Source organism: Takifugu rubripes, chromosome 1, assembly GCF_901000725.2.
Source record: "Takifugu rubripes chromosome 1, fTakRub1.2, whole genome shotgun sequence".
NCBI lineage: Eukaryota > Metazoa > Chordata > Actinopteri > Tetraodontiformes > Tetraodontidae > Takifugu > Takifugu rubripes.
In genome coordinates, this window is record NC_042285.1 from 16520185 (window position 1) to 16544927 (window position 24743).

At 45.8% G+C, this 24743-nt stretch overlaps 3 protein-coding genes and 2 non-coding genes across 8 annotated transcripts; 4 read left to right on the plus strand and 1 right to left on the minus strand.

The window, feature by feature from the left end:
- The first annotated feature begins 2146 nt into the window (after window positions 1–2146).
- Window positions 2147–2217, plus strand: mir15a (microRNA mir-15a). The gene has a single exon (NR_105401.1). It is a non-coding gene; the product is annotated as a microRNA mir-15a (primary transcript).
- Window positions 2218–2300: 83 nt separating this feature from the next.
- Window positions 2301–2389, plus strand: mir16 (microRNA mir-16). Its single transcript, NR_105402.1, has one exon. It is a non-coding gene; the product is annotated as a microRNA mir-16 (primary transcript).
- A 2310-nt stretch (window positions 2390–4699) lies between these two features.
- On the minus strand, window positions 4700–6859 carry trim13 (tripartite motif containing 13). 3 transcript variants are annotated; one of them, XM_011608586.2, is made up of 3 exons: window positions 6724–6859; window positions 5562–6104; window positions 4700–5465 (listed from the first exon to the last, which is right to left on the minus strand). In XM_011608586.2, exons 1-3 carry the CDS (start codon window positions 6838–6840, stop codon window positions 4914–4916), a joined length of 1212 nt encoding a protein of 403 aa, XP_011606888.2. In that variant the 5' UTR covers window positions 6841–6859; the 3' UTR covers window positions 4700–4913. The 3 variants fall into 3 exon arrangements, with proteins under 3 accessions (XP_011606888.2, XP_011606878.2, XP_003961852.1); XM_011608576.2 differs by having other exon boundaries at window positions 4700–6104; XM_003961803.3 differs by lacking the exon at window positions 6724–6859 and adding an exon at window positions 6199–6686 and having other exon boundaries at window positions 4700–6104.
- LOC101065872 (SPRY domain-containing protein 7) lies at window positions 6723–11070 on the plus strand. Of its 2 annotated transcripts, XM_029851014.1 has the most exons (6): window positions 6723–7261; window positions 7484–7611; window positions 8431–8547; window positions 8743–8909; window positions 9018–9120; window positions 10072–11070. In XM_029851014.1, the coding sequence occupies exons 2-6, from the start codon at window positions 7539–7541 to the stop codon at window positions 10167–10169; spliced, it is 558 nt and encodes a 185-aa protein (XP_029706874.1). In that variant the 5' UTR covers window positions 6723–7261; window positions 7484–7538; the 3' UTR covers window positions 10170–11070. The 2 variants fall into 2 exon arrangements, with proteins under 2 accessions (XP_029706874.1, XP_003961800.1); XM_003961751.3 differs by lacking the exon at window positions 6723–7261 and having other exon boundaries at window positions 7609–7747.
- Window positions 11071–12337: 1267 nt separating this feature from the next.
- On the plus strand, window positions 12338–24052 carry kpna3 (karyopherin alpha 3 (importin alpha 4)). The gene is made up of 17 exons (XM_003961750.3): window positions 12338–12712; window positions 15151–15195; window positions 16552–16641; window positions 17414–17443; window positions 17535–17587; window positions 17667–17762; window positions 18401–18486; window positions 18941–19027; window positions 19111–19280; window positions 19522–19566; window positions 19706–19837; window positions 19968–20096; window positions 20320–20424; window positions 20663–20734; window positions 20831–20993; window positions 21106–21200; window positions 21275–24052. Exons 1-17 carry the CDS (start codon window positions 12644–12646, stop codon window positions 21368–21370), a joined length of 1563 nt encoding a protein of 520 aa, XP_003961799.1. The 5' UTR covers window positions 12338–12643; the 3' UTR covers window positions 21371–24052.
- The last annotated feature ends 691 nt before the right edge of the window (window positions 24053–24743 follow it).

Sequence of the window (24743 nt, forward strand, 5' to 3'; positions counted from 1 at the left end):
TAGAAGTTATTTATTTCAATCAGTAGTTGGTTCAGGCAGCCCAGCTGTCTGTTATCGTGCACGTGCACTAATGAACGTGCATGTGTGCCCTTGATCGTTTTCATATCATTTTCATGGTCCTACGCACACGTCTCTATTTTGGCAGAAGTTGTCATGTTGATTTCCATATAAACCAGTCCTGCATCTCCTAATAAATTCCCAAAGGCAAGTTGAATTTTACATGCTTTGTTTTTAGATGGTGTTACTAGTAACGTTTACAGTGCACCGTGTTATCTCGCTTTCCTGAAGATAAGATGGTCATTAGGACTTATCAGCAGTCCCTCAGACAGAGTTACAGGAACAGTGTAGTAACCAAGTCCCTCGTCTGCATCTTACTGATATGGTGTCCCACAGGAAAAATGGGAATAAATTAAAGTCCCCAGTTAAGTTTACACGTGTGCTCCTTTTCATTTGAGCTCGCTGTTACTGTCGGACAATCCCACTGTTTTTGAGATTTCTAAATCTTCACAGTGATGTCACATGACCTCTGTTAATGAGAGCTTTTTAACAATATCTAAAGCGTTTAATCATACAAATCCCCACACTTGTGCCTCATCTAAGACGGTCTGTCATGAACGCTGTGTTGTGAGGGCCACATTTCTTATTGTTTTTGGGTGTCCCCAGCAGAAGAGGGAAAGAGCACTGAGCCCATTTTGAATGTGTTATTACAATGTGTGTGTGTTGTAAACAGGCCTGGAGCTGGCTCGGCCCGCAGTCCAAACCTGCCACGTTCAAAGCAGCTGTCACCTTGTGAAGCACAGACAACAGAGAGACCGCAGCGTTCAACAAATCAAGAAAGGATTTTGGAATTCTGGATTACCACTAAGGATTTTTTAGTGAAATGTGCCAAAGCACTAAGATCAGTGCTAATGCTCGATATAAAAACGGCTTCTCAACTTCATAAAACAGGGCCGAGTTACACTTCAGACATTAAGCAACATTACGTCATAACATTGTCCAGCAAAGCATTTATTGGGCTCTGACCCTGATACTTTAGGTTTTATTGGGGGCATCGCATGATTCTAATAGCCTGGTCACCGGCTTATTCTCATAATTCTACTGGCTTCAAATGGCTTACTCTACAAAATGGACTTCTTTTATATGTTTGCTTTTCTTATGAAAGTAGTGCGACTAAACACAAGACTGGAGGTTTTCAATTATAAAGCAGCAGCAGCCAGTGTAGACTGGATGCTTTCACATATGCTGCTTCCTCATCATTTAGTGGGAATCTCTCCCTATAAAGCGGAAGAGTTCCACACAGCAGCGTTATTGCTCAGCTCAGGTTGTAACAGGCACCATTAGACAAGTCAATCATTCTACCGATGCATTTCTTCTGTCTGGCACACAGCAGAAGCCCAAACTTTCAGCAGTCCTGCCGGTCGTCATTGGTTACCACATATTCAGCAATGAAAATGAGCTGGATCAAAGACGTGTGTAGTGTTCCCGCCACAGGCTGCACGCTGACCTCACCAGCGTTGTTCTGGCAGATCTGGGGGTAACCCCACGGTGAAGCGCTGTGGCACTTGTTCTGCTGGCCTGTCGGACCTGCTGAAGGTTTTTCGAGCGTTCTGCCAGATCCCAACACCCAAACCTCTGCCCTCTGGAGCACCATCGCTCTGCACGCGTACGCATTCGGCGTTTCTCCTCGGATCGTGGTTGTTTACAGAAGCTTTGAGAAATTTCTGCTGGCCGGGAGAATAGACGAAACTAAACAGTCATTTGTCTGCCGCCTTTCGGCCGAGTGTTGGATCACAGGCAGCGCAACATTAACGGGAATAAAGTGGAATCCGTTCAGACCCATGGTGCGTGTCTGCCACCAAAGTTCACCGTTCCTGTGACCTTTAGTTAATCGGGTTTGGAGATGGTCATTTTCAACTGATCCTGGATCTGAATGAGCAGGATTCTGACGCCTGCTTGCTTTTATTCTCGCGCTGCAACGCTCCCTTCATGCATGTGCTTCGCTCTGTTTCAGGTGCTGAACGCCGTGACCTCCGAGAAGAGGCAAGTGAACGCACAGCAGCCGGAAAACATGACGGCGACTGCCGGAAAATGTCTGCCTCCGCCTCTCCGACGTCAACAAGCGAAGAGTCCCAATCCCCGAGTCGTTCTGGTGATGCTGTAGCAGCACGGAATGGTTTGTGGGTTACACTGAGATACAGGCCATACTGTGCTGCCGCAGTACAGCCCGACAGAACCACCCGGCTCCACACACTCCTCCTCCGGGTGTGCTGCTGTTACCAGATGCATGGAAACGCTCGCTGGCCACTGTGCTGTAGCAGCACGTAAATATTGGAGTTAAGGCTCTCTGTGATACCTCCAGTATTGATCGTGCTGCTGAAGCAAAGATGACCGTTCACACGGGCCGCCGCTGGCTACATTCACACATGTCCTGTTGCAGCCAACACTGGCGCTCACGCAAGTAGACGTGCACAGTTTGACTTTTTGGGTGTTGTTTTTAGTCTTTTATTTCATGTCGGTTTGCACAGGTGGAGAAATAAAAATCTGAATCTACATTTGGGATGTCTGACTCGTGTGTGTGTGCGTGTGTGTGTGTGTGTGAGAGAGAGAGAAGCGCGCACGGGCCTGCTGCAGTCACTGCAGGATTATCTGGCCTGTTTAAGAGTGGTGACCGATTATTAGTTGATATCACAAAGTGAAATTTCTGTGAGGAAAAGCAGAATATTGTGTTAAAGCGGCCGTTTGGTCGCGGCCCGCTTCAGATCTATTTACCACCACGACCAGAGGACACCTTAAATTTGTTCGTTGTTTTTTTTTATAACGGCCTCAGCAATGTTGTGATTATCACGATCATGCCACTTTTGTTTATTTATTTGAGGTGGGGTTGAAATGCTAACCACGAGTGTGATGGTATTTCGCCTGTATAATGGCTGCAAATCCCACATGAGACGGAGCAAACGCGCTTTTCTGCGGGCGGGACGACGCTGCGCTGCGGACAGAACCCGCCCCCCCCGCGCGTAAAATGGCGCAAAAGCAAGTAGTTAAAAACAATATTAAAATGGGGACATGGCTGAAGTGATTGGGAATATTAATCCCATTTTATTGACTAGTTATTTAATAACTAGTCTCAGCACTTTGCTCTTGGGCCTTGAGGCCTTTTCTTATTTGACATTATCGATACTAAAGTGCTACACAGCATACGATTGTATCATATAGATATCGACATTCCAAACAAATGCCTGCTCTTTTGAATTATATAATGGGACCCAGAAATATGAAATACACGTTTTAGAAATGCAATTATCACGCTCTCATTTAATTATTGCTTATAATTTGGCTGCAGTTGCTGAAAGATGTAAACAGATTGAGAGAATTTTATTTACATCAAGGTTTTTGCCCCATTCCCTTTAAACTGCCTCGAAGCAAAATTATTGTATTAAAAATCTAAAAGTATAAAATTATATTTTTGTGTTTGGAAGCAGCGCCGCTCCAACTTAAATAAGCCCAGTTTAGTCAAAACGGCCTAAGATTTTTAACATTGGGTCGAGCCCTTCTCCCACACGGCATTTTGGACAGCTCGTGTATATATTTATTTTTCTAAATTCTGGAAAAACACGTTTAACTCGATTTTTTTACACAGACGCGCGCTCGTCGAGTGGATGAGAGGTGCCGGCCTTTAGAAGCCAAACCATAAAAGCCGAAAGCTTTTTTTAGACCTCTCTGTACGTCTGAGTGTTCATCAATACGTTTAAAAACGGACTGTAAAGTAAATTTGTGTTCTTGATCGTTTTCTTAAATTTCATTGGAGTGGGATTGTTGCTCTATTTTAGATTTATGGCACAACAATTCTAATTTATTCATCTGCTATATTTCCCTAGCAACATAATTCGCCTTCCCTCTCTCTGGTGTGTGTGTGTGTGAGTGTGTGTGGGGGGAGGGGGGTGCATATATACATAAACAACACACACACACCTATGTGTATGTGTATATATGTGTGTATACATACATGCACAGTCTGCATATATATATATATATATATATATATATATATATATATATATATACACACACACACATATATATATATATACACACATATATATATACATATATATATATACATACATGAATACAAACGCCCGTATAATCGTGTCATTACGTGCGTCCTGAATTATAGCGTAGATTAAGGATACATTCTTTTTTAAAAGAAAAAAAAATCTATCTCGCCAGTAAAATTAAGAGCCTAATTTTCCCTCACGTGTTTAAATAACTGTCCAGCTGAGGCCGCGCCGTCCTGCAGATTTCTGCAGCCTCCCTTTCACCACAATTCTGCCGTGCACATGGTGCCAGTCACGCAGCGAATGCGTCACATGCTTCTCGGCCCGTAGATCTGGAGGCAGAGAAGTGCCTGGTCCACCGCAGCGACCCTCTCACCCCTGATCTGGCATTGCTTTTATGAGCGTGCGTCCATGACGGGCAGACCCGGGCTGCCAGTGCCGGCCTGCAGGCTGCTGGGTCCTGCCCGGGCCCTGTTACGCAACCGCTGTAACCTTGAAGAGGCTGCAGCATCAGTGATGCAGACACGCAGGTCTGGTGTACCAACCATCCCGGATCAGGTGGGTTTTTCCTGCCACATCGTCCGTGTTCACCAGCTTATATTATTTAGCCTGTGGTTAGAAATAAAGTGAAACATGAATCTGACTGAAATGACTCACTTTGATTTATTTAAAATCTCACCATATAAGAATGCGATTACATAAAAAAAATTCCGATACGTCCACAAATATGGATCATGGTCTAATTTAAACTGTAGCCTGATCCGCAGGAACCTTCTCATAAAACAGACGAGTTTCAGAAACTCACCCGGCTCAATTCAGCTCGCCAGTAAGACATAAATAAGGTCTAGCTCCTGAAAATTAAAACAGTCCGCCAATAAATCTGACGGTAGCGTCGACCAGGGCCGCGAAACGCGCCTCACATGCATCAGTCAGTGACGTGCACGCGTCGTTGATCTGTCGCAGATACGCGCCGGCGTGGCCAAGGTGCGCTGACAGCGCAGCGACGACCGGCTCAACGTGCGGAGGCACGTCGACTGTGAGGGGCAGCAAGAACGGCAGCGTTATCAGCAGCATCGCTATGAGAGGGCGCATCCACGTGCGCGCGGACACCCGGGAGCCCTCCGTTCTGTAGGAGCCACTCTCGTGCGGGACTGAAATCTTGTCCACCTCTCGGAGCCTTAGCGAATCCCACTTTTTAACGTCGAAATTACGCACCAGCGGACGCACGCTTATGTTTTTCCGGGAGGGCAGCAGGGTCTTCTTCAGCAGTTCCACCTTCTCTCGAAACTCCTGCATCTGCTGCAGAAAGAAGAGCGGCTCCGTGATGCCCCTGAAGGACTCGGCGATGCCGAGCGCGCGTCTGTGCTCCTCCATCACTGCGCTCAGCTTGGTGATCTCCGGGTCATACGCCTGCAACACCACCAGCTTTAGGGTTTCTAAGTCGGAGAGAATTTCGTTCTTTTTGCACTCGAGGGAATTGATGAGTTTGTCGAAATACTCTGTCACCTTCTCCGCGTCACTGGTCACCGACTGGAGCGCCTTTTTCTTACTGGTTTGTAGTGTATCCAGGTGGGTCAGGATATCTGCGCTCTGCCAGTTCTCCACTCTTTGACACAGCTCGTCAAACGCCTCCTTCTCTCGGTCATATGCCTCCTCCATCGAGCAGAATTTATGTCCTCTGTGGTCATCTGTTGTCGCGCAGAACCCACAAATGAGTTTTAAGTCCGTGGCGCAAAAGATATTCAGCGGCTGGCCGCAGTGGTGTTTGCACTCAGACATTTTAGGCAGAACCTTTATTTTGCTGTACTTTTCCACTATTCCGCGCAGAGAATAGTTGATCTGCAGGCTGTTGGCACCGTTGTGCGGCGCCTCTTTGCGGCATGTAGGGCATTTGAAAGGTGTTCTGAAAGTGGATCCGCGGCTCCCTTCCAGGAGTCCTTCCAAGCATTTCTTGCAGAAGCTGTGCGAGCACAGTAAAACCCGCGGATCCTCAAAGAGACCGCAGCATATCGGGCACGTCAGCTCCTCTTCTAACTGCTCCATGGTGTCCTGTAAACACATTACCCAGGAATCAAAATCGATGCCTCGGTTCAGTACACCCGATAAATGATCGCTTCGCAAAACAAGGCGTAAAAGTACGCACCCATATATGCCTGAGTGCCACCCCTGCACGGAGGCACGGGCACTATTACACACGACAATGCTGTAATATCACAAAAAGGATACAAATGTTGCACGCTGGCTGTCATGTTCCAGCTGTGACGAGGATATCCCCAGTCTGAAAGTGAAAATGACTCGCCTGGCTATGCCCGCGAAAAATGTTGGCACCGGCACAGCCAAACCCTCCGAACAGCCACTTAGCCGTAAAAAACGTCTTTTTTGAGATTTTATCGAGCTCTTCCAGCATATTTTAAACCAAGTAGACAAAAAAAAAAGACTCAAATTGTCAAGAGAAATACTTATAACTGATAGAGAACGATTATTTCCTTCCGGAGAAGGAAGCTTAGAAACGGGGCAGAGCCCTAAATTATCGGCGTCCAATCGCGCAAAAATGATCGATAAAATGGGTTCCAACGCTGTCCCGGTTGGCAAGGCACTAAAGTGGAGCTGTGACAGATTTCGCGAGCGCTTAGTAACATGCAACTACTGGACCAAAAGAATCACTCACCAGCTGTTGAGACGCACAGCGCAACGCAATCATGGCGCTTGTTGCTGTGCAGACTTCGCCCTTCCTGGGTGAAGAGTTAACCATTTCAGCAGCGCACAGAAAAGCTAAGTACCGCATTTGGTCGATTTTTCGGGGCAGGATGAAAGAAGGGGCTTGATTAGAACTGTGTCCAGATCAAAGGGTGTAGTATTTTACGCAATCGGCTTTCTTGAATTTGGCCGCTGCAGTTTTCACGTTTCTTCTCCTGTGGGGTAATTTGACGAAGGTCCCTAGCAGTCGGTTGGGGGAGGGGCTGTTGCTATGCAAAACATTACAGCGTGAAAAACTGTCAACTAGTCGCAGCTTTTCGCATCACAGTCTTTAAAACTGACCTAATTCCGTTTACTCTGAGTGCCTGTCAACGTGTGCATCTGGGAGCAGATGATAAGGCATCCCCGCATCTATTTAAATTAAAAGAAAACTGAAGTGTTTGGGTATCACTAAGTAGGTGTATCTCGGCGCTGTGAGCGAACAGACATTGAAAAGGACGGAATAAATTGTACGTAGTATTTTGCCGCATGATTAATTCTCTCTGGAAAGCACTGATGGCGAATTTAGATCTGGATGCTCGTCTGTGCATGTGTCAGCTGATCTTGTGATGCGCTGTATGAAAGCCGCTTTCTTTTTCACTTGCAGTTATATAACATCGATATCCAATAGTTAGTTTGTCACGTGTAGAATGTTTGACCTTGATTTTCTTCCCTTGTTTCCATGCCATCAGGAGCAACTGCAGATCTTAGCCGCTGTGATTGGATACACCAAGGTGGCAGCGGCTTATGCGGCCCCAGCCTCCACCGCTGGGCGTCGCTGTTGTGCACAGTGCCGGTGAAATAACCCAGCTCTTCTATGGTTTGTTTCCGGATGTGAGTCCGAGGTAGAATGGCCGCGATGTTTACGTGTTGTTTGGGCTGCTGCGGAGATGGCGGTGCGGGGCATATTCCACTCAAAGACATGCCCACGGTTCAGTTAGATACAAACCACATGGGTGCGTAAGTTCACTTCTTATAGAGTTGTCATAGCACAGAATATGTGTGACTACCTGCCTCTGACTGCTTTCGGCAGCGTTTCTTTTAGCTAATGCTAGCTAACGTCAAAGCCAGAGCTCGTAGTAGCATATCATCATTTTATTACATTCATATGTCTAACTGGATTATATATATTAAACTGACACAGCCGTATTTGTTTATAGTGGTACTATAGCAGGCTACGTGCTGTTAGATGTTGTGAAAATACCGTAGAGTGGTTCGAACAGGTAATTTCTGGATATCGTGCAGCTCACACATGCTTGATCTTAATTTTTACCAAAGTATTCTTTTTTTAATACTAGATAATCCACAACATTTTTTTAAAAATCCGCCATGGATTGCTTAAGCATATAGATATAAGCATGTCTTCAAGAGTATTTGATCTCGTCAGAATATAAACGCGCAACACCAGATCCCACGATTAATGCTCCACTTTATTTAAAGGTGCTTTTCTTAACAGCCAAGGAGGTGGAACAAAAGCAGTGATTTTAATAATTCATTAGAGACTAGGAGACTGATACGATGTTAAACTCCTCTGAGGGCTATAATAGAAATCACTAGTTGACATTTTTACCCATTATGTATCCCAGGTTTGCTTACTTAGGTGGACTGATGTTTATTCAGCTGTTTTTCCTCTATGCAGGCACAGATGTTGTTATTGTAAAGAGCGGCAGGAGGATATGTGGTACTGGAGGGTGCCTGGCCAACGCTCCTTTACATCAGAACAAAAGTTACTTTGAGTTTAAAATCCAATCAACTGGTGAGTATCTGATTTTTAACATATTGTTACATTACAGACAGGACTAAAACCACTACAGCTACTCTATCATAATCCACCACAAATATCTGTTTACTTGGAAATAGGCATTTGCACATGCTGAATGACCAACGATTTCTAGACTCTGTGAATATTTCAGTCTTTGTAACATATATGCTAAATGATGTCCATGTGCAGGAGTGTGGGGAATCGGTGTTGCTACACAGAAAGTAAATCTTAATCAAGTGCCTTTGGGCCGAGACACAAACAGCCTTGTCCTGCGACACGATGGCTCCGTATACCATAATAATGAAGAGAAGAATCGGTTGCCTGCAAACAATCTCCCTCAGGAGGGAGACATTGTGGTAAGTGGGAACTTTATGTGTAGGGTTATTGTTGATGGATATTTGGTGCACTGTCACCCCGACATCCAACAATTCAGCAGGTAAATGCCATTTGGTTTTATTCTACAGGGGCTAACGTATGATCACGTGGAAATGAATCTATATCTGAATGGAAAAAACATGCATTGTCCTGCGTCAGGGATACGTGGCACTGTATACCCGGTTGTTTATGGTAAGATTTTAGAAACTTTCACGACTCTTGTGCATTTTAATGTAGCGTGTTGTTGCAGCCTCCCGCCTCTAGAGGGCCCTGTTTGCACGTGTTTAGGATCCCTTCTAAACTTGAGCGACAGTGGGACTGAAATGGGTTTTTGTGTGCTCACTTAAGAAACATATTTAATAATTAAAGGAAAGATGTATTTTCTAAAAGTGTTCCAAACCTGTGCAGGGTTTGGTATTTTTCTAGCTTCCCATTTCTTGTTATTTTGAGATGAACTGTTTCCTGCTTTCATACTAATAAGGCATCAAGTAAAATTTAAGGACCTTGTCAAAGTTTTAGAGATTAAAGCAAAACTATTACAAAAGTTGAGACCTTAAAAAAAATCCCCTCTGCTTTGGCTTTTTTTTTCATGTTGTAAATCCCTGCTATTTATAGCTGCTTTAAAAAATCAACTCCTCTAAATACTATCATAAAAGTCATCTACAGAATAAATCACGTAATAGAATGTGTTTATTGGAATATCATAATGCATATCAGAAATACTTTATCTAATTTACAAAAATCTGTTTGTGCGGCGTCAAATCTAAGCTGAAGCCGGGTGATCGCGTCTGATCCTGTTTAATGTTGCGGACGCTCAGTTTGAAGCCGCCTCTGCTCAGATTCTTAGTCATTGAGGTCACGGTAACACTAGCACCAAGTTCTTAACCTGGATTCCTGTTTACTCTTGCAGACGTTTTAGCTTTAGCTGGAGGAATGTTATTGGTCCCAGGGGGCCTCTTCTACGCTGTAAAATCAGATTAACCATTGTTGATCATCGACCAACTATAAATTCCAAACCCAACCTTCAGCTATGAAGGTTTCAGTAACTACACAGTTCATCCAACACGCATGTTTTATCCGTATTTAGGTTTTATGCTGTATACTTGTGTTGTGCACATTTGAAACTCTCTTGTTTCATTGCAGTGGATGATAGCGCCATCTTGGACTGCCACTTCAGTGACTTCTACCACGCGCCCCCGCAAGGATTTGAGAAGATCTTGTTCGAACAACAGATCTTCTGAGCCTCAGACTGTCCTGATGTTGTCACCCTCCCTTATATCTCCTAGCAACCTCTCTGTGACACTACAGTTTGAGTGATTGGATTGTGTCATTAAGTGTGGCTTGATGCCTTTTTTTGTTTCCTATGATTATTTTGTCTTGCTGCTGCTGCTCTGGAACGAGGCCAGAGGGATCACAGATTTCTGATCGCTGGGTTATGCGGATCCAAATTTCATCAGTTCCATTAGAGACGCTTTCAGCTGCCACATTTTCTCTGTGTAGCCCTCAGCCAGTGGATGTAACGGTTAAAATGGAGCTGAAGCCATGACTTCTGCCACTGTCACACCTTTGAATATGAAATCCCCCAAAACGTACCGGTGCTCCCATTATTTATTTCTATTTATTGGAATCTTAGATCGAGTCGATTCCTTTGGTTTTGTCCTTTTTGTGACTAAAAAGACAGCACCTTTGTGGGTCGCTGAAGTATCCGAATTAAACCTAAACGCATCTGCCAACGTTGCCCCATGAGTTTGTTCCACCACCTTCTTTAATTACACTTGTGGATGACGTTTTCATGTGTTTTGGAAGCGCTGCACAGCCCAGAGGTCGGATTTTTTTCGCCGAGTGCTGCTGAGTTTAAATGGTTTTATGAAGAAATGTTAGCAGAACGGTCGCACCTGTTTCATACCAAGACTCCCTTTTAACACAAATTCTAAGGAACCCTCTACTTTCCCTCCAGTTTTCTCATTGCAACATGTCTGATGGTTGCCAGAGCAGATGCTTTTGTCTCTGTAAATATGTGAGAAGGGTGTTGTGTTGCCGCTGACAGCTTTATCCAGTTCTTGTCTTTGCACTAATGACAGTGTTATACAAACAAACCTAAATATTGTTCAGTCATTAAATGATCGTGTGTGTGGAGCTATACGTCTTTTCGTCTTTCCTTTCCAGTCAAATAATGGGAAGCAGCGTCACCGTTGCCGTGGATACGATAGCGTCATTGTTTATTACCGTTTTCCAGAAAAAATATGACTTACTCATAAGAATCCTCAGATGTTTACAATATTGTGAAACTGTTGGGTAATAAGGTACATGTTCATCTGTATTTAACATCAGCAGAGGGTGGAGGGGGCAGAAACCACGAACAAAACAAGAGGACCCCGTAGGCTTATTATGGTTTATTCCCAACTGAGGTTGGGCCAGTTCCCAGTACTGGAAAATAGACTGAGGACAGGTGAGATCTGACAGTCGTGGAAGTTGTAATGTACAAGGCCAAAGACCTTTGGTCATAAAACCCTTGGCCCTTGATAGATCAAGGGCCAAAAGTCCCACAGGTCCTTTGATGTCATGTTGACGTTGGGTCCCTCCGTGCGGGGCCAGAGATGTCCTGATTTAAGTCTTTCTGCAGGAACTTTTAACCTTCTTAACCCGAGCAGCCACAGCCGTTTCACCCCACCTTGCACGTCACTACAAGGTAAATAGTGCACTCTCCCATTCAGTTTACCAGAGTTGATGTACAGCGTGAAAATATAATTACTGGTGCTTATATGCTGAATATTGGATTAAATAGGCAGAATCATATGGAAACAAGCAGTCCTGCACCTGTAAATGTAAAGGGAGGAATGGGAATTATTCAAAGGTTATCTCAGTAATGTAGGCGGCTTCCGTTGCCATTTTTAACCTGCTTACTCGACATTTTAGAGACTTCGCGAACTCTTTAATTGACATTTTTGCGCTGCGGTGCAGTTTTTTGAAGCCGCCTGTGGTGCGTTCGTGTAACACCGGAAAGTAGGAATTCGGGGCTCCGGCACATTTGAGCTGTCCCGAGTGTGCAGCTACACTTGATCCACGGGTATATGTATCATCAAAATTGTTAGTTTCAGCACGATAACAAGTGGGGCAATTAAATTGGGTCTAATGTTACCACCGTTACCCAACATCTGTCATGCAGGCGAAACGACCTATTTGATGAACGTTCTCAGTCATCAGGTCAAAGAGAACCTTTGGCTCCACATTATTACTCCCTCTAGTTGTTCCGCAGAACTTTCGCCTTTTCACCCAAGAGGCTTCTTCAATTCTAAATCAACTCGCGGGACTCCCAGAAAACCTCGAAAAACGCAGCCCTTTTAGGTCTAATTCCACACCCCGGTGTGAATTGCTGTCATGTCCGGCGTGGATGCCGTGAAGAGCAGCCATCTTGGGCCGCTCGCTCCAACCACCGGGGGCTCCTCCACAAACCGAAACCTCCCCGACCCGAAGCCGCGCTTCGCCCGCGTCTCGGGCCTCGGGCGATGCGCATAACGCGCGTCGGACGCGTCCGTGTGTGGGTTCGGTGACGAATCGCGGCCATAATAATCGCAGGCCGTCGGCCGTGGCTCCTCCCCCCGCCTCCTGTAACGTCCTCGGTCTCCCCCCTTCTCTCCGGAGCAGCAGCCAGAGCCGCAACACCGGAGCTGCCGCGCTCGTCTCACACAGGATCTCCCGAAGCGAAGCCTCAGCCATGGCAGAAAACGCCGGCTTGGAAAACCACCGCATCAAAAGCTTTAAAAACAAGGGACGCGATGTCGAGGTGAGCAAGCGCGCACAGGCGCCGGTGTTGGACGGACCAAACGTGGGTAGTTTTGATGTGGATAACGTTACATTCTGGCCTTGTTGGGGAGAGTCTGGCCCCGGCTGCAGTCATAAGCCCGCTAGTTAGCCAGCGAGCTAACGCTAGCGCCTTAAGTTCGCCATCGGAACTGCGTACCCGCCTAGCCTCAAGCGCGTTGGTTTTCTCCCGCACGCCGGCATGTTTTAGCCATTTCAAGTAAATGGTGACTGTAGTCGATCCGCAGTTAATGTTTGGGAAGAGATGGTACATCGCGTTCATGTCACAGAAATGAGGGCTGGCAGTGTAGCTGTCACTGCTAGCTGGTCAGACACCGGTTGGCAGCGAGCTTCGGCCTAGCCGGCACCATAATCTTGACTTTGGGTTGATTTACGCCACGAAGCCGCAAAGAAAGATCGCTGCCAACTGGTGACCGTTTCATAAACTTGATTAGAAAAACGTTAGTTCTGCGTTACAAAATCCACCCTAACTAAACACCGCCCCTCCTTGTTGCTAGCGCTGGTAGGCGAAATGCTAACATGTAGTGTAATACCAGGTGAGCTAAACCCAGCTGCTAGCTAAGCCACCAAATGTTGCATGGCGACCTGTATTTATCACATACATATCATATGTATATCATATCATATATATCACATATATATAAATATATAAGTTGGGTCATCGTGCTGTTTTAATAGTCACATCTAAATGATGGCCTCATAAATCACATTAATTTAACGAGGATAATTGCGGCGTAATCCCCTGAAAAACGTCGTCACGATGTGACCCGTGCCTCTTTCAACATCTGGCTAATCGCGCATCTAATTTTAAATGTTCACGACAGCAATTCTCAGTAATGCTAACTGACGCCAGGAGCGAAGTAGTTGACATAAGATGGGTTCAGACACGCCAAAATAGGAGCTGATGGTGCCGGGGCGGCCGCCCGGTCGCTAACACCGACTGACACTTTATAGTTGCTTGTTGTGAAGCATGGAGACAGAATGATAAGCACATGGCCAACACACAGCAGGCCCGGCCAACTGCAGTTCTGATACTATTTCAGGCATCCTGGATGTCGGCCTCCCCACCGATGAGTCAGACTCCAGCAGCAATAATAACACTTTAGCCTCCTTTTTGTGCAGGACTGGAAGCCCCTGTGAGACTGTAACATCATTAGATCCTTTACTTTACAGGATAATCTGTTGTAGAGTATTATTAGTCTCTCTTTTCACCTGGGTGTCGTTTTGAAGGTCTCATCGTGTTGTGTTTGTATTTATCTTGGCTTTATCCTCATCTTAAAATAATCATTTGGTTAAGTAATGGCGTGTACAGTATTTAACCTGGTTTGGGTACTTGTTATGTGGACATAGTTGTTCCACGCTAATGCTGAGACCCCTGGCTGCTAACATGGTTATTGCCATTACATTTTTGGTGAAAGGGTGATATGAGGAGGTGGAGCTGTTTGCTGGTGATGATTGTTCCTGTTTACAGGGATTCAGAGACCCCTCCATGTTTTGAAATGGTGATTTTAAGTGTTTTTGAAGGGAGTCGGGACCAATTTCAATAGAAACGATGTGAAGCTTCGTGTCGCATTCATGCTTATTCTCTCAGAGCACGTGGGCTCAACGTGGTTATCCACAAGAACAACTGTCATCTTTTTTTTCCATAACTTGCAAAACCTTCCTAAGCAATCTGTCAATAGCTACTAGATAAATGAAAACGGCACTTCCTCCCAGTTCCCTTAGCATTAGCGTTAGCATTTTAGCAACAAGCGCCAGCAGCCGCGATGTTCCTGCTGCAGCTCAACAAATTGTGATTTTTATAGACAGAAACAATTCACCGGATTCAGGAAGGATGTCAAACACACCACAAGACGGCGCGTTTGCCTGCGAGCACAGATCTGCGCGGCGTTTATGCTGGAGCGTAGACGTATAGGCTCTTCAGTCACTTCTGCAGGCCCCCTCTAGGTCCCAACATGCTCCTCTGTTGGGGGGAAAGGGGGGGTGATCCCCGTGGAAGTGTTCTCCAAATACAACATATTATTGTGTGGTTCAATTACAAATTGAATTACCGATACTTTTCCAGTCACAAGTGGTCCCGCTCTGGGCTCAGAGGCCTCCTGAGTTATGGCCGTCCCAGATTGCGCAAGAGGCTATTTAGGAAGGCAACATGAACCTCTTCAGCCAGTCACAAGATCCTGGTGCATCTCAGACTCTGGAGGGTGAACTAGAACCCCAGCGGTGACGGGAGATGACGTCATCCGCTTGTCTAGCGGCCGTAGTTTGTATGTTTGGGGTGAACCCGAGGTCCGGCGGGTGGGTGGTGAGGCGGCGGAACCAGCATACCTGGAGATGGTTCTGTTCTGTTCCAGAATAAAGCCCAGACCTGCACAACTGACTCTCTCTCTTCTTGTGTTGCAGACTATGAGAAGACATCGGAATGAGGTGACGCTGGAGTTGAGGAAGGTGAGAACGTGACGCGGACGCACAACTAAGTCGTCGTACTTGGGAATCCCCAAAAGGCCGATTGAGCCGTTTTGTTGCTCTTCTGTAACTGGTTGTGTGTCGTAGATGTTTGGTGAAGCCCAAAAGAAGCTCCGCTGTGTCTCAGCGCTGTCGTCCGCCTGGGTTTTGGGCCTAAAAGTGTCCTTCAGAATGTTTTAACCCCCCATCTGAGCTCTGCAGCTCCATTTACGGGACGTTTCAGCTCTTTTCTGGCAGAACTCTTCATCCGCGTTTGTCGTTATTTGCATGTGTTGCTGCCGTCGGCGCACGTGATCGTACGTGCGCGGCCAACGTCAGCCCTGAGCCAGCCGCTCCAGGGTGTCGCTACAATTAACTGAGCTGCACAGCCGGAGTCCACGCGTCACCTGATCAGTCCGAGCTCATCAGGCACGTGCACGTGCACGACCCGCTGGGGCTGACACGGCTCTGGGGTTACAGAATTGTTCAGGGTCGCTCAAGTAATGGTCTGGGACAAGAGACCCACCTCTGGCTTCTCGGGTGTCCTCGGTGATCTGGTTTATCCTGGGGGCGGTCATGTGATGGCAGCTCCACCAATCAGGGCACACAAACGTGCCTGATCAGGAACTAGAGGTTTTCCTTTCCTTTCTCTATGTTTTGGCCTTGGAAACCGCTGCATTATGGGGGTTGTATGCACGTGCACAGGTAGACATCGTGGTTTTGAGGGCTGTGAAGTATAAACCGTGTTTGAGGGCTTAATAAATGCCACAATCGTGTCTCGTAGACGTTTGAAGACGGAGTCCATCGTCCTCGCGCACATCTCTGACCTCTAGATTTTCTGAAGAAAAGAAACTCTGGTTTGCAGAGAGGAAGCGAGCGCATCCGCACCAGAACGCAGCGTCGGTGCGCAGCGCTGGGATGTTCTCAGTCTAGCACATTCCATTTGCTGGAGCAGAGCAGCATGAAACACACCAGTAGCTCAGATTAGTCATCAGTGACGCACATCAGCATGATACACAGGAATGTAGGGCAAGGGAATCTCCTCCTACCGCTGACTCAAATGCCCTGCAAGCTGCCGCGGTGTGTGTGTGTGTGTGTCTCTGTGTGTGTGTGTGTGTGTGTGTGTGTGTCTGAAGAGCAATAAAGTGCGGGGTTGAGAGTGTTGCGATGGCCTTTGTTTTAAAAGCAACGTCATGTTTGTGTCATGGTTCAGGCAGCAGGTGGCGGCCGTGGCGGCTTCGCTCCTGACGGATCAGGAGGAACGGAGAGTTTGATGGGCTGCCACTGAGTTTCTGAACACTCGGATCAAACACTTTGATCTTGTCCCTCATTGCCTTTCTGTCATTCGTCCTCCCTCAGAACAAACGGGATGAACATCTACTGAAGAAGAGGAATGTCCCCCTGGAGGAGAGTCTGGAGGACTCTGACTTGGACTCAGACTTCAAAGGAGTAAGAGAGTGTGTGTGTGTCTGTGCGTGTGTGTCTGTGTGTGTGTGTCCAGTCCTTTACTTGATACATTTTAAGTTTCAAAATACGCATTCTACTAGCAAAGTGAGGACATTTTGGAAAATTAAGAGCATTTTAGCTGGTCCTCACAAATTTAAAGTACTGTTTTGAGGGTTAAGGTTTAGGTTAGTTAGTTGTGATGGAGCTGGGTCATACATCGCTCATATCGGCCGTCACTCACAGCGCACGTGTGTTTCTGACGATTGTGACGACTACAGCTGAAGGACTGCCCGTCCACGGGAATGTATTATCTAAAGGATTTCTTAAACTTTGGCTCAAAAGGCTCCAGATAAACAGAATAAAGTCTTTCTGGTCAGCGGTCGAATGTCGAGGCGGCTCGGAGCCACTCAGAGTTGTTGTGACTCAACACTTCTGTGATAGTTGCAACAAAACAGGATAATTGTTGGTTCTCCTGTCTGATATTTAAGGTTTTCAAACCATTGTTGAACACCTTCATTTAAGAAGCAGATCATGTGATCACCACAGACGGATCAGCGTTCTGATGGAGAGACTCGCTAAAATCAGCCGTTATTTCCTTTAAAAACAGCTCCATCAGGTATTATTGTGGCAGTTTTAGAGCGTGTAGCCTGTCAAATAAAGGAACGCCACCATTACCAGTTGTTTTTATCAGCAGGAAATTCAGAAGTGAACATGGTGTTTTCATATATGCATTTAACGGGAACTAATAATATTTCATCTGTTCCTCTTTTTGCAGCAAAACGATACTCTTGATGCCATCTTAATGGTGAGAGTTTGGACCTTTCAGTCCGTCTATTATCGGCTAAGAGGTCAGAAACGCAGCCATTCCGATGATTCCTGTTTTCTTGTCCCCACAGAATGCTACCAGTGAGAACCCTGTTGTCCAGCTCAGTGCTGTGCAGGCAGCCAGGTGGAGATACAGGAATAAATGCACAACGGCTGGTTTTGTGCGCAGGAAGAATGATACTAATATTTGGTTTCCCCCCTAGAAAACTGCTATCAAGTGACAGAAACCCCCCCATTGATGATTTGATAAAGTCTGGGATCCTGCCTATCTTAGTAAAATGCCTGGAGAGGAATGACAAGTAAGTCTCCTTCTAATAAAGCTTCTGTTTCCCGTGATGGCCACAATGAGCCGAGTATTTGATTTGTTAGGGCTGAGCCGTGATGGATTACTGACTGCTGAATCCAGTGGCCACAGAGGCCCTGTGTGCACCCAGTGTCCACACGTGAGAGTGTGTGGAGGCGTGGGGCAGTTGGCTGGGCTCAGCCCTGCCGGTGCCAAATATAACCGCATTCCTGTCCCCCAGAGCTCCAAATTCCCAGGACCTTGTGTTCTGGGGGGGGGTTGGGAAAGCACACAAGGAAAGGGGCATTTTTCGATCACGATTATGGGTCAATGTGTGACGAGATTGTCTAAGAATGTGTGTTCTGATGGGCCTTATCAGTGCTGTAGCAGATTGGGCTTCAAATGCATCTTTGTGACATATAAGAAGCTACCATCTGCCCTGAAACTGATACGTTTATAGACTATTGGACTCAGATGTAGTCAGGGCTCGGCTGAAATGACCACCATGATTTCACTAACACAGCGAGCACCATCACGACCCTTCATAAACCTTAAAGCTTAAATCAACTTGGTGTCTTAGTTGCACTGGAGAAATGCAAAAGTGCCCGATTGAACATCAGAAAGGACTCTGAGTTTGTGTTTCCTCTCTTGCAGCCCTTCTCTCCAGTTTGAGGCAGCTTGGGCTCTGACTAACATCGCGTCTGGAACATCAGCACAGACTCAGGCGGTGGTTAAATCCAGTATGTCCACCCCACATTTTGTCCTCTGCCACTCTGTCTGTGCTTTTCTGCCATCTGTAAACGCCTGATTATTTTTCCCCCAGATGCTGTCAGTTTCATTGTGTTTTTACTAGATAACGCTGCATTTTACCTTTGAAAATCCTGGATGTGCTGCTCTGTGCTAGAAGCACTTTCTTCCAGAAGATGAGACGGCCATCCTGATTGTCTCCATGTCTTGTGCACTGCCCAATTTAAGTTTATTACTGCTTGGTGATAATCCTTTTAACCGGGTGAAACACTCTACGCTGGCTGCAAGGAGCCCATTTTAAATCATGATACTTCCCTTCTCAAATGCTTCTTTTTCTTGCCCCTGTGCCAGAGATGTGGGTCAGCGTTTGACTGGGCAGAGCATGGCTGCACAAGCTGTCTCCATGGACACATTTTGATGTGGCCTTGTCTCCCTCTCTGTGTCCAGATGCAGTGCCCCTATTCCTGCGACTGTTACAGTCTCCTCACCAGAACGTGTGTGAACAGGCTGTTTGGGCTTTAGGAAACATTATAGGTGAGTAGCTGCTCTCTCCTCCGTGTAGGCACAACAGCTTTAAGTCTCCGTTGACTCACGTGCACTCTGCTGGTGTTGGTCAGGTGACGGCCCTCAGTGCAGGGATTTTGTCATCTCTCTGGGCGTGGTCAAGCCCCTGCTGTCCTTTATCAGCCCCTCCATCCCGATTACCTTCCTTCGTAATGTCACCTGGGTTATCGTGAACCTCTGCCGCAACAAGGACCCGCCACCCCCCATGGAGACGGTGCAGGAGGTGGGTACACAGGTGCTCATCTCTGATGGACCTGATGCGGCTGCCTCGCTCCTTGTGTCCCAACCAGTTTAGCCCCGCCTACCAGGGGGCTGGAAATCCCCCCCAGTTTTTATTGGCATTTGAAATCTTGGTTTGATAACTAGTCCTTTTTTTTCTGACCTATTTTTTTTCCTTCATTTAAGCCAGCTAAATCATTGCCCACATTCAACCCACTCACAAGCTGCTTTCCCTCCCTCTGCAGATTCTGCCTGCCCTCTGTGTGCTAATATATCACAGCGATATTAATGTAAGTACCGGCAGTTATTGCGCCAGCAATGTTTCCTGTAAAAAGATCTTTCCGGCATGATGATGATGTTGTTGTTGTTGTTGTTGTTGTTGTTTAAGAACCATTATTGAACGTGTTCTCACCGCATCTGTCTGCTCAGATCCTCGTAGACACAGTTTGGGCTCTGTCCTACCTGACAGATGGGGGCAACGAACAGATCCAAATGGTCATTGACTCTGGAGTCGTCCCAATTCTTGTGGCTCTCCTCAGTCACCAGGAGGTCAAAGTTCAGGTGAGGCCGCTGCATTGATGGGTTCAAGTTAGAATTGTGTCCATGGTTGAAAAGATGACATTTAAAAATGACGCCCACTTTAACCTGTCTTTTTTTTATTTTTTGCTAATTGGACACCTTCAAATGGCAGACAGCAGCTCTGAGGGCGGTGGGCAACATCGTGACTGGCACTGATGAGCAGACGCAGGTGGTTCTCAACTGTGATGTGCTCGCACAATTCCCCAATCTGCTGACACACCCTAAAGAAAAGATCAACAAGGTGTGTGTCACGTTTCATGCTATGGCTGTAGCTCGTTTTTGCCTTTTTTAACATGCATCGCTGAAGAGAAACGTGCTTTAAAACATACACTGCCAGTGGGAGAAACCACGAGAAACCTGTTCTGGCTGTGATGATGTCTTTATTTTCCAAAAAAACTAGCACCAGACAGTTTGTTTCTGAGGGAAGTCGCTGGGTTTGATCATGTGATGGCTTTTATTTGCAGGAAGCTGTTTGGTTCCTGTCCAACATTACAGCAGGAAACCAGCAGCAGGTCCAAGCTGTGATCAATGCTGGACTGATTCCAATGATCATCCAGCAACTGGCCAAGGTGTGTGTGGCGGCTTTACACTGTCATTATTCATTTTTACGTCTTCTCATAACACAAATGTTAAGTTTAATGCTGTTTGTAATGGTGTGGAGATGCAGAGACACATTCTTTCAGCTGCAGGCAGAGACGAAAACAGTTTTTGAGTTGACCTGAGGACTAAAGGCCACAGTGGTCTTGATATGTCGGTTGGTGAAAAGAGCGTCTGTGCACATCTCAGTGGCCGGCCTTTTCTCTACAGGGGGACTTTGGCACTCAGAAGGAGGCAGCATGGGCCATCAGTAACCTCACCATCAGTGGGAGGAAAGACCAGGTGAGTGAGAACAGGAAGCCAGAAATCGGAGCAAAAGTGTTGGTGGTGAGGGGAGGTGCGTTCAGTTATGGCTGCTGTGTGCATGTGCATGTGCAGGTGCAGTTCCTGGTGGAGCAGGGCGTCATCCCGCCTTTCTGCAACCTGCTGTCGGTGAAAGACTCCCAGGTGGTGCAGGTCGTCCTGGACGGCTTGAAGAATATTCTCATCATGGCCGGAGATGAAGCCAGCAACATTGCAGAGATCATAGAGGAGTGTGGAGGTCCGTGTCTGCGGTACCGCTTTAGTGCCGTGCAATACGCCAGTCCCAGTTTAAATTATGTTCCTGGTTGAAGAACAAATCTCGACTTCAATGTTTGCTTGTGTGTTTCCAGGTTTGGAAAAGATAGAAAATCTGCAGCAACATGAGAATGAGGATATCTACAAATTAGCCTTTGAGATTATTGATCTGTACTTTTCAGGGGATGATGTGAGTATTTCACCAGTGGAAGCGTTTGTGTCGTTTTTGCCGGCATTCCTCTGACTGACATCTGTCCTCTACAGATTGATGAAGATCCCAACTTGATCCCAGACACACAAGGTGGGACCTTCAACTTTGATCCGGCCTCCAACATGCAGACAAAGGAATTCAATTTCTGAGATGTTTGGTTCAAGCGGCTGCTCGAGTACTCTAAAATCACCCCCAGACATTCATCCATCTCTCCTCCAACCTGGTACCGAAGGATTTACTTTGCGTCACGGCAAAATGAAAACTCCACTGAAGGATTTACTCACTCCTGCGTCTGCACACGGGGTGTTTTTTTTCCTTTCTTCTTTTTTTAACGTAATATTTTTAACGGTCATCCTTCGCTTTAACAACGGCAGCCCATATTGAGATCCTGTCAGCATCAGGCCCGTTACATTAGGAGGAATGCCAGTGTTCTCAGCCAGAGCTTCAACAACACCATTAAAATAAAAACAGGATGAAGGACGAAGGGGCCTTTGTGGCAAGGTCGAATTGCCAAATGTCATTTTCTCATAAAGACAAAAAAACAAGCACATTTGAGTCACAAACATACACAATTTTTGACACTTAGAATTAGTGTGCATACTTCTGTTAGAAGCCATCATATCACTTGTGGGGAAGAAAATACTGCTGTTTGTTTGTGGGGGGGGGGTTTTTTCTTTCTTTTTTTTTGTGCTTTCCCTCCCCGGGATTGTTCTCCGGTGTTGCCTCACCCACGCACACACAAACAAAATCCACACAGCTCCACGTCTAGTAACACAGTTCCTTGATGGTCGGGCACCTCTATAACCCCCTTCTCCACCGAGTTTAAAGAGCCGGTCCCAGTGCTAAGCCATGATTAACCACGGATCCCCACTGCCCTCCCAGGACCGCCCTGGGGCAGTTGGAGGAGTGAAAGGGCTCTATGGCAAATGAGGACTCCGTGGCAAACTGACTGATGGGATTTCTGACTCGATGACGTCACTTTTTGGTGACCCTTATTGAATTTTCAATCTTAATCTTTTTTTTTTTTTTTTTTAAATCATTAGTAATGTGAATAAATTATGTCTTTCTTCCAGTGCATTTCACCTGTTAACTGTCTGCATCTAAAAAACAGCAACAGCAGATTTGGGCTTTTATTGATCTGGGTAAGTGTCCTAAAAGGACACGCCTTTAGGTGAGGTAGGATGTACTTGGGAAGAAGAGGATCCTTAGCTGTAGCATTTGCCCCCCCTCCAACATTTTGCCCATATCTGCAGCCAGAAATTGGTCCCATCCAATCAAGTGGACTTGTTGATTCCCAAACCCCCTCGAATGTGAACCTTTGAAAAGGGGATTTCATTTGAAATCAAAATAGTAAAACACCTCAAGTTTAAAAATTCAGCCTGGAATGTTTCAGACCTGACGATTATTTCCATTTTTTTTTTCTTTTTTTTCCCCCAATTCTCCAAAGTTTTTTTTTTTTTTGGTGACTTCTTTTTAGGTTGCAACTTTTTCTGAATCTGTGGAGTTTCCACACTTTTTTTGTTCTTCAGTCTTATGCACACATCTGAGGGGCACAGCGATGTCTCCCTGCAGAATGGGACCTTTACTATTGAAGACTACGCTGATGTGAGGAGTCCAGGTCCCGACCTTTACAGTACTTGCCTACTTTTGACGAGGAGGTCACATGTCATCAGTCAATTTGAATAATTGTACAAAAATGTAATGTGTGTCCCTCCTTGCCGCCTAATGAATATATTTACATAAAGCCTGTACAAAGCTGCTGCAGCTGACAGTCATTGGATGGACAATAACTGTCAACGATGGCTGGGGAGGGGTTCTGTTTTGTTTTTGAAGCAATATTTCATTGTGTTTATTTTTGACTTGCATATGTATAGTGATGACATGCAGATAAATTGGGACTGGCTTTTTCTCTCTCTGCTCTATGTTGCGGTGACGGGACGCGTTCTCTCTACCGTCCCACGTTTTTTGGCGTGCGGGATTGGGTCTGAGGTGTGAGACTTTAAACCCAACCTTAACCCAGGTCTTGGAAGACTTTGTGATCTACTAGTTGGCTGCTAACTACTGAGAGTGGATCAGAGCTGGGTGAGGGGGGGTGTGGGGGGGAAAGGTCACACTAGGGTTTTAATTACCAGCTAGGGCTGTGATGAGCAGCTCAGACTTGATTTTTGGGACTAGTTGTTTTATTACTGAACAAAATTATCAAGAGGGTGTACAGTCAAAAGAACTAGCCGACTAGACCGAGCCACTTTAAAGATTTACAATTTTGTTGCCTTGTATCTGAATTGGATACAAGCTTATGTTTGTCGCAAGATTTTTACTTGCTAATGAAAAGTTGTTTTAAATAAAATAATAGGAGAAAAGCAACAGACAGCGTTTTGGCCTCTGATTGTTTATATCTTTTTATAAAATTTAGATTCAATTCTTCTCTTTAAGGTGGCTCATTGATGCTTTCAACTCTTGTGCATATTAAAGACAAGAATGAGTTGAAAATCATTGTGCCTTTTGTTTTTCATTTCAACTAAAACCGGGTTTGATTCAACAGGAAACGGTTTGAGGAACTGGAGATGTGTGGCCCCCCTGTTGTTTGCCACTGGAACCATCAGTGCTGCTCTTTGCTGTGGAGACTCACTGCTCCTCTCCAATATTATTCACTGAACACTGTAATGCAGAATCTGTCATGCTCATGACCTCCCTCCTCTCCTGATCACCAAAAACCATCGTTACCATATTTGCGTTATGGGATTTTTGTTTTTTTTTCCCTCATCTCACCCTCAGGACATGATCTGTGTTTCTGATCCTAACCAAAATAAACTTGCTGTTTAGCTGTTGGATCCTCTGTGCTTATGAGTGTTGTGATTCATACATACAGGAGCTCTAGAGCAGAAGAAGCTTCCAGCAGATCTCCTTAAATAGTATTTTTGAGGTAGTTGTGGTTTTGACACTTCCTAGGCCCATGCTGCCTCCAAGAGGATTGCGTTTGCTCCGTAATCGCACTCTGCTAAATGTGGACTACATTTTTTATTGGAATTGATTTGCCTTGAGGTGAACACATATATCCTTATATAATAGGGACTGGTGGATCTGATGTTTTCAGTCTCGGCAATGCTGGAGCTGAGTGTTTGTGTCGTCTGCCGGTGAGGAAGAAGGATGCGTTATAATACTGTTATAAACTTAGAAACGCCTCAAAAATTTAAGTACACTTATGACAAATGGGGACAAAACACAAAGGCAGTAATAGGAGTAATGTGAGGGATGGCGATGCGGCTGTGGTACATCTTTCAGTGTTGGCTGAGCTGCATCTCTATAATAAACATTTTCTGCTTGTGAAGAGCTCTGTTTTCTGAAACACTTTTCAGGAAATGATTAACTTGAATGAAATGTCGGGTCTCCACATCAAAGTTTGACCTAGATGTAGGACTGCGTGGTTGTCTGAGAAGCAAATTTAGGGCAACTTTGGAAGCAGCAATTGACCACATGCTGCACAGTCATGGAAGTCAGAGGTCCTTTTGCTTTGGAAGATCA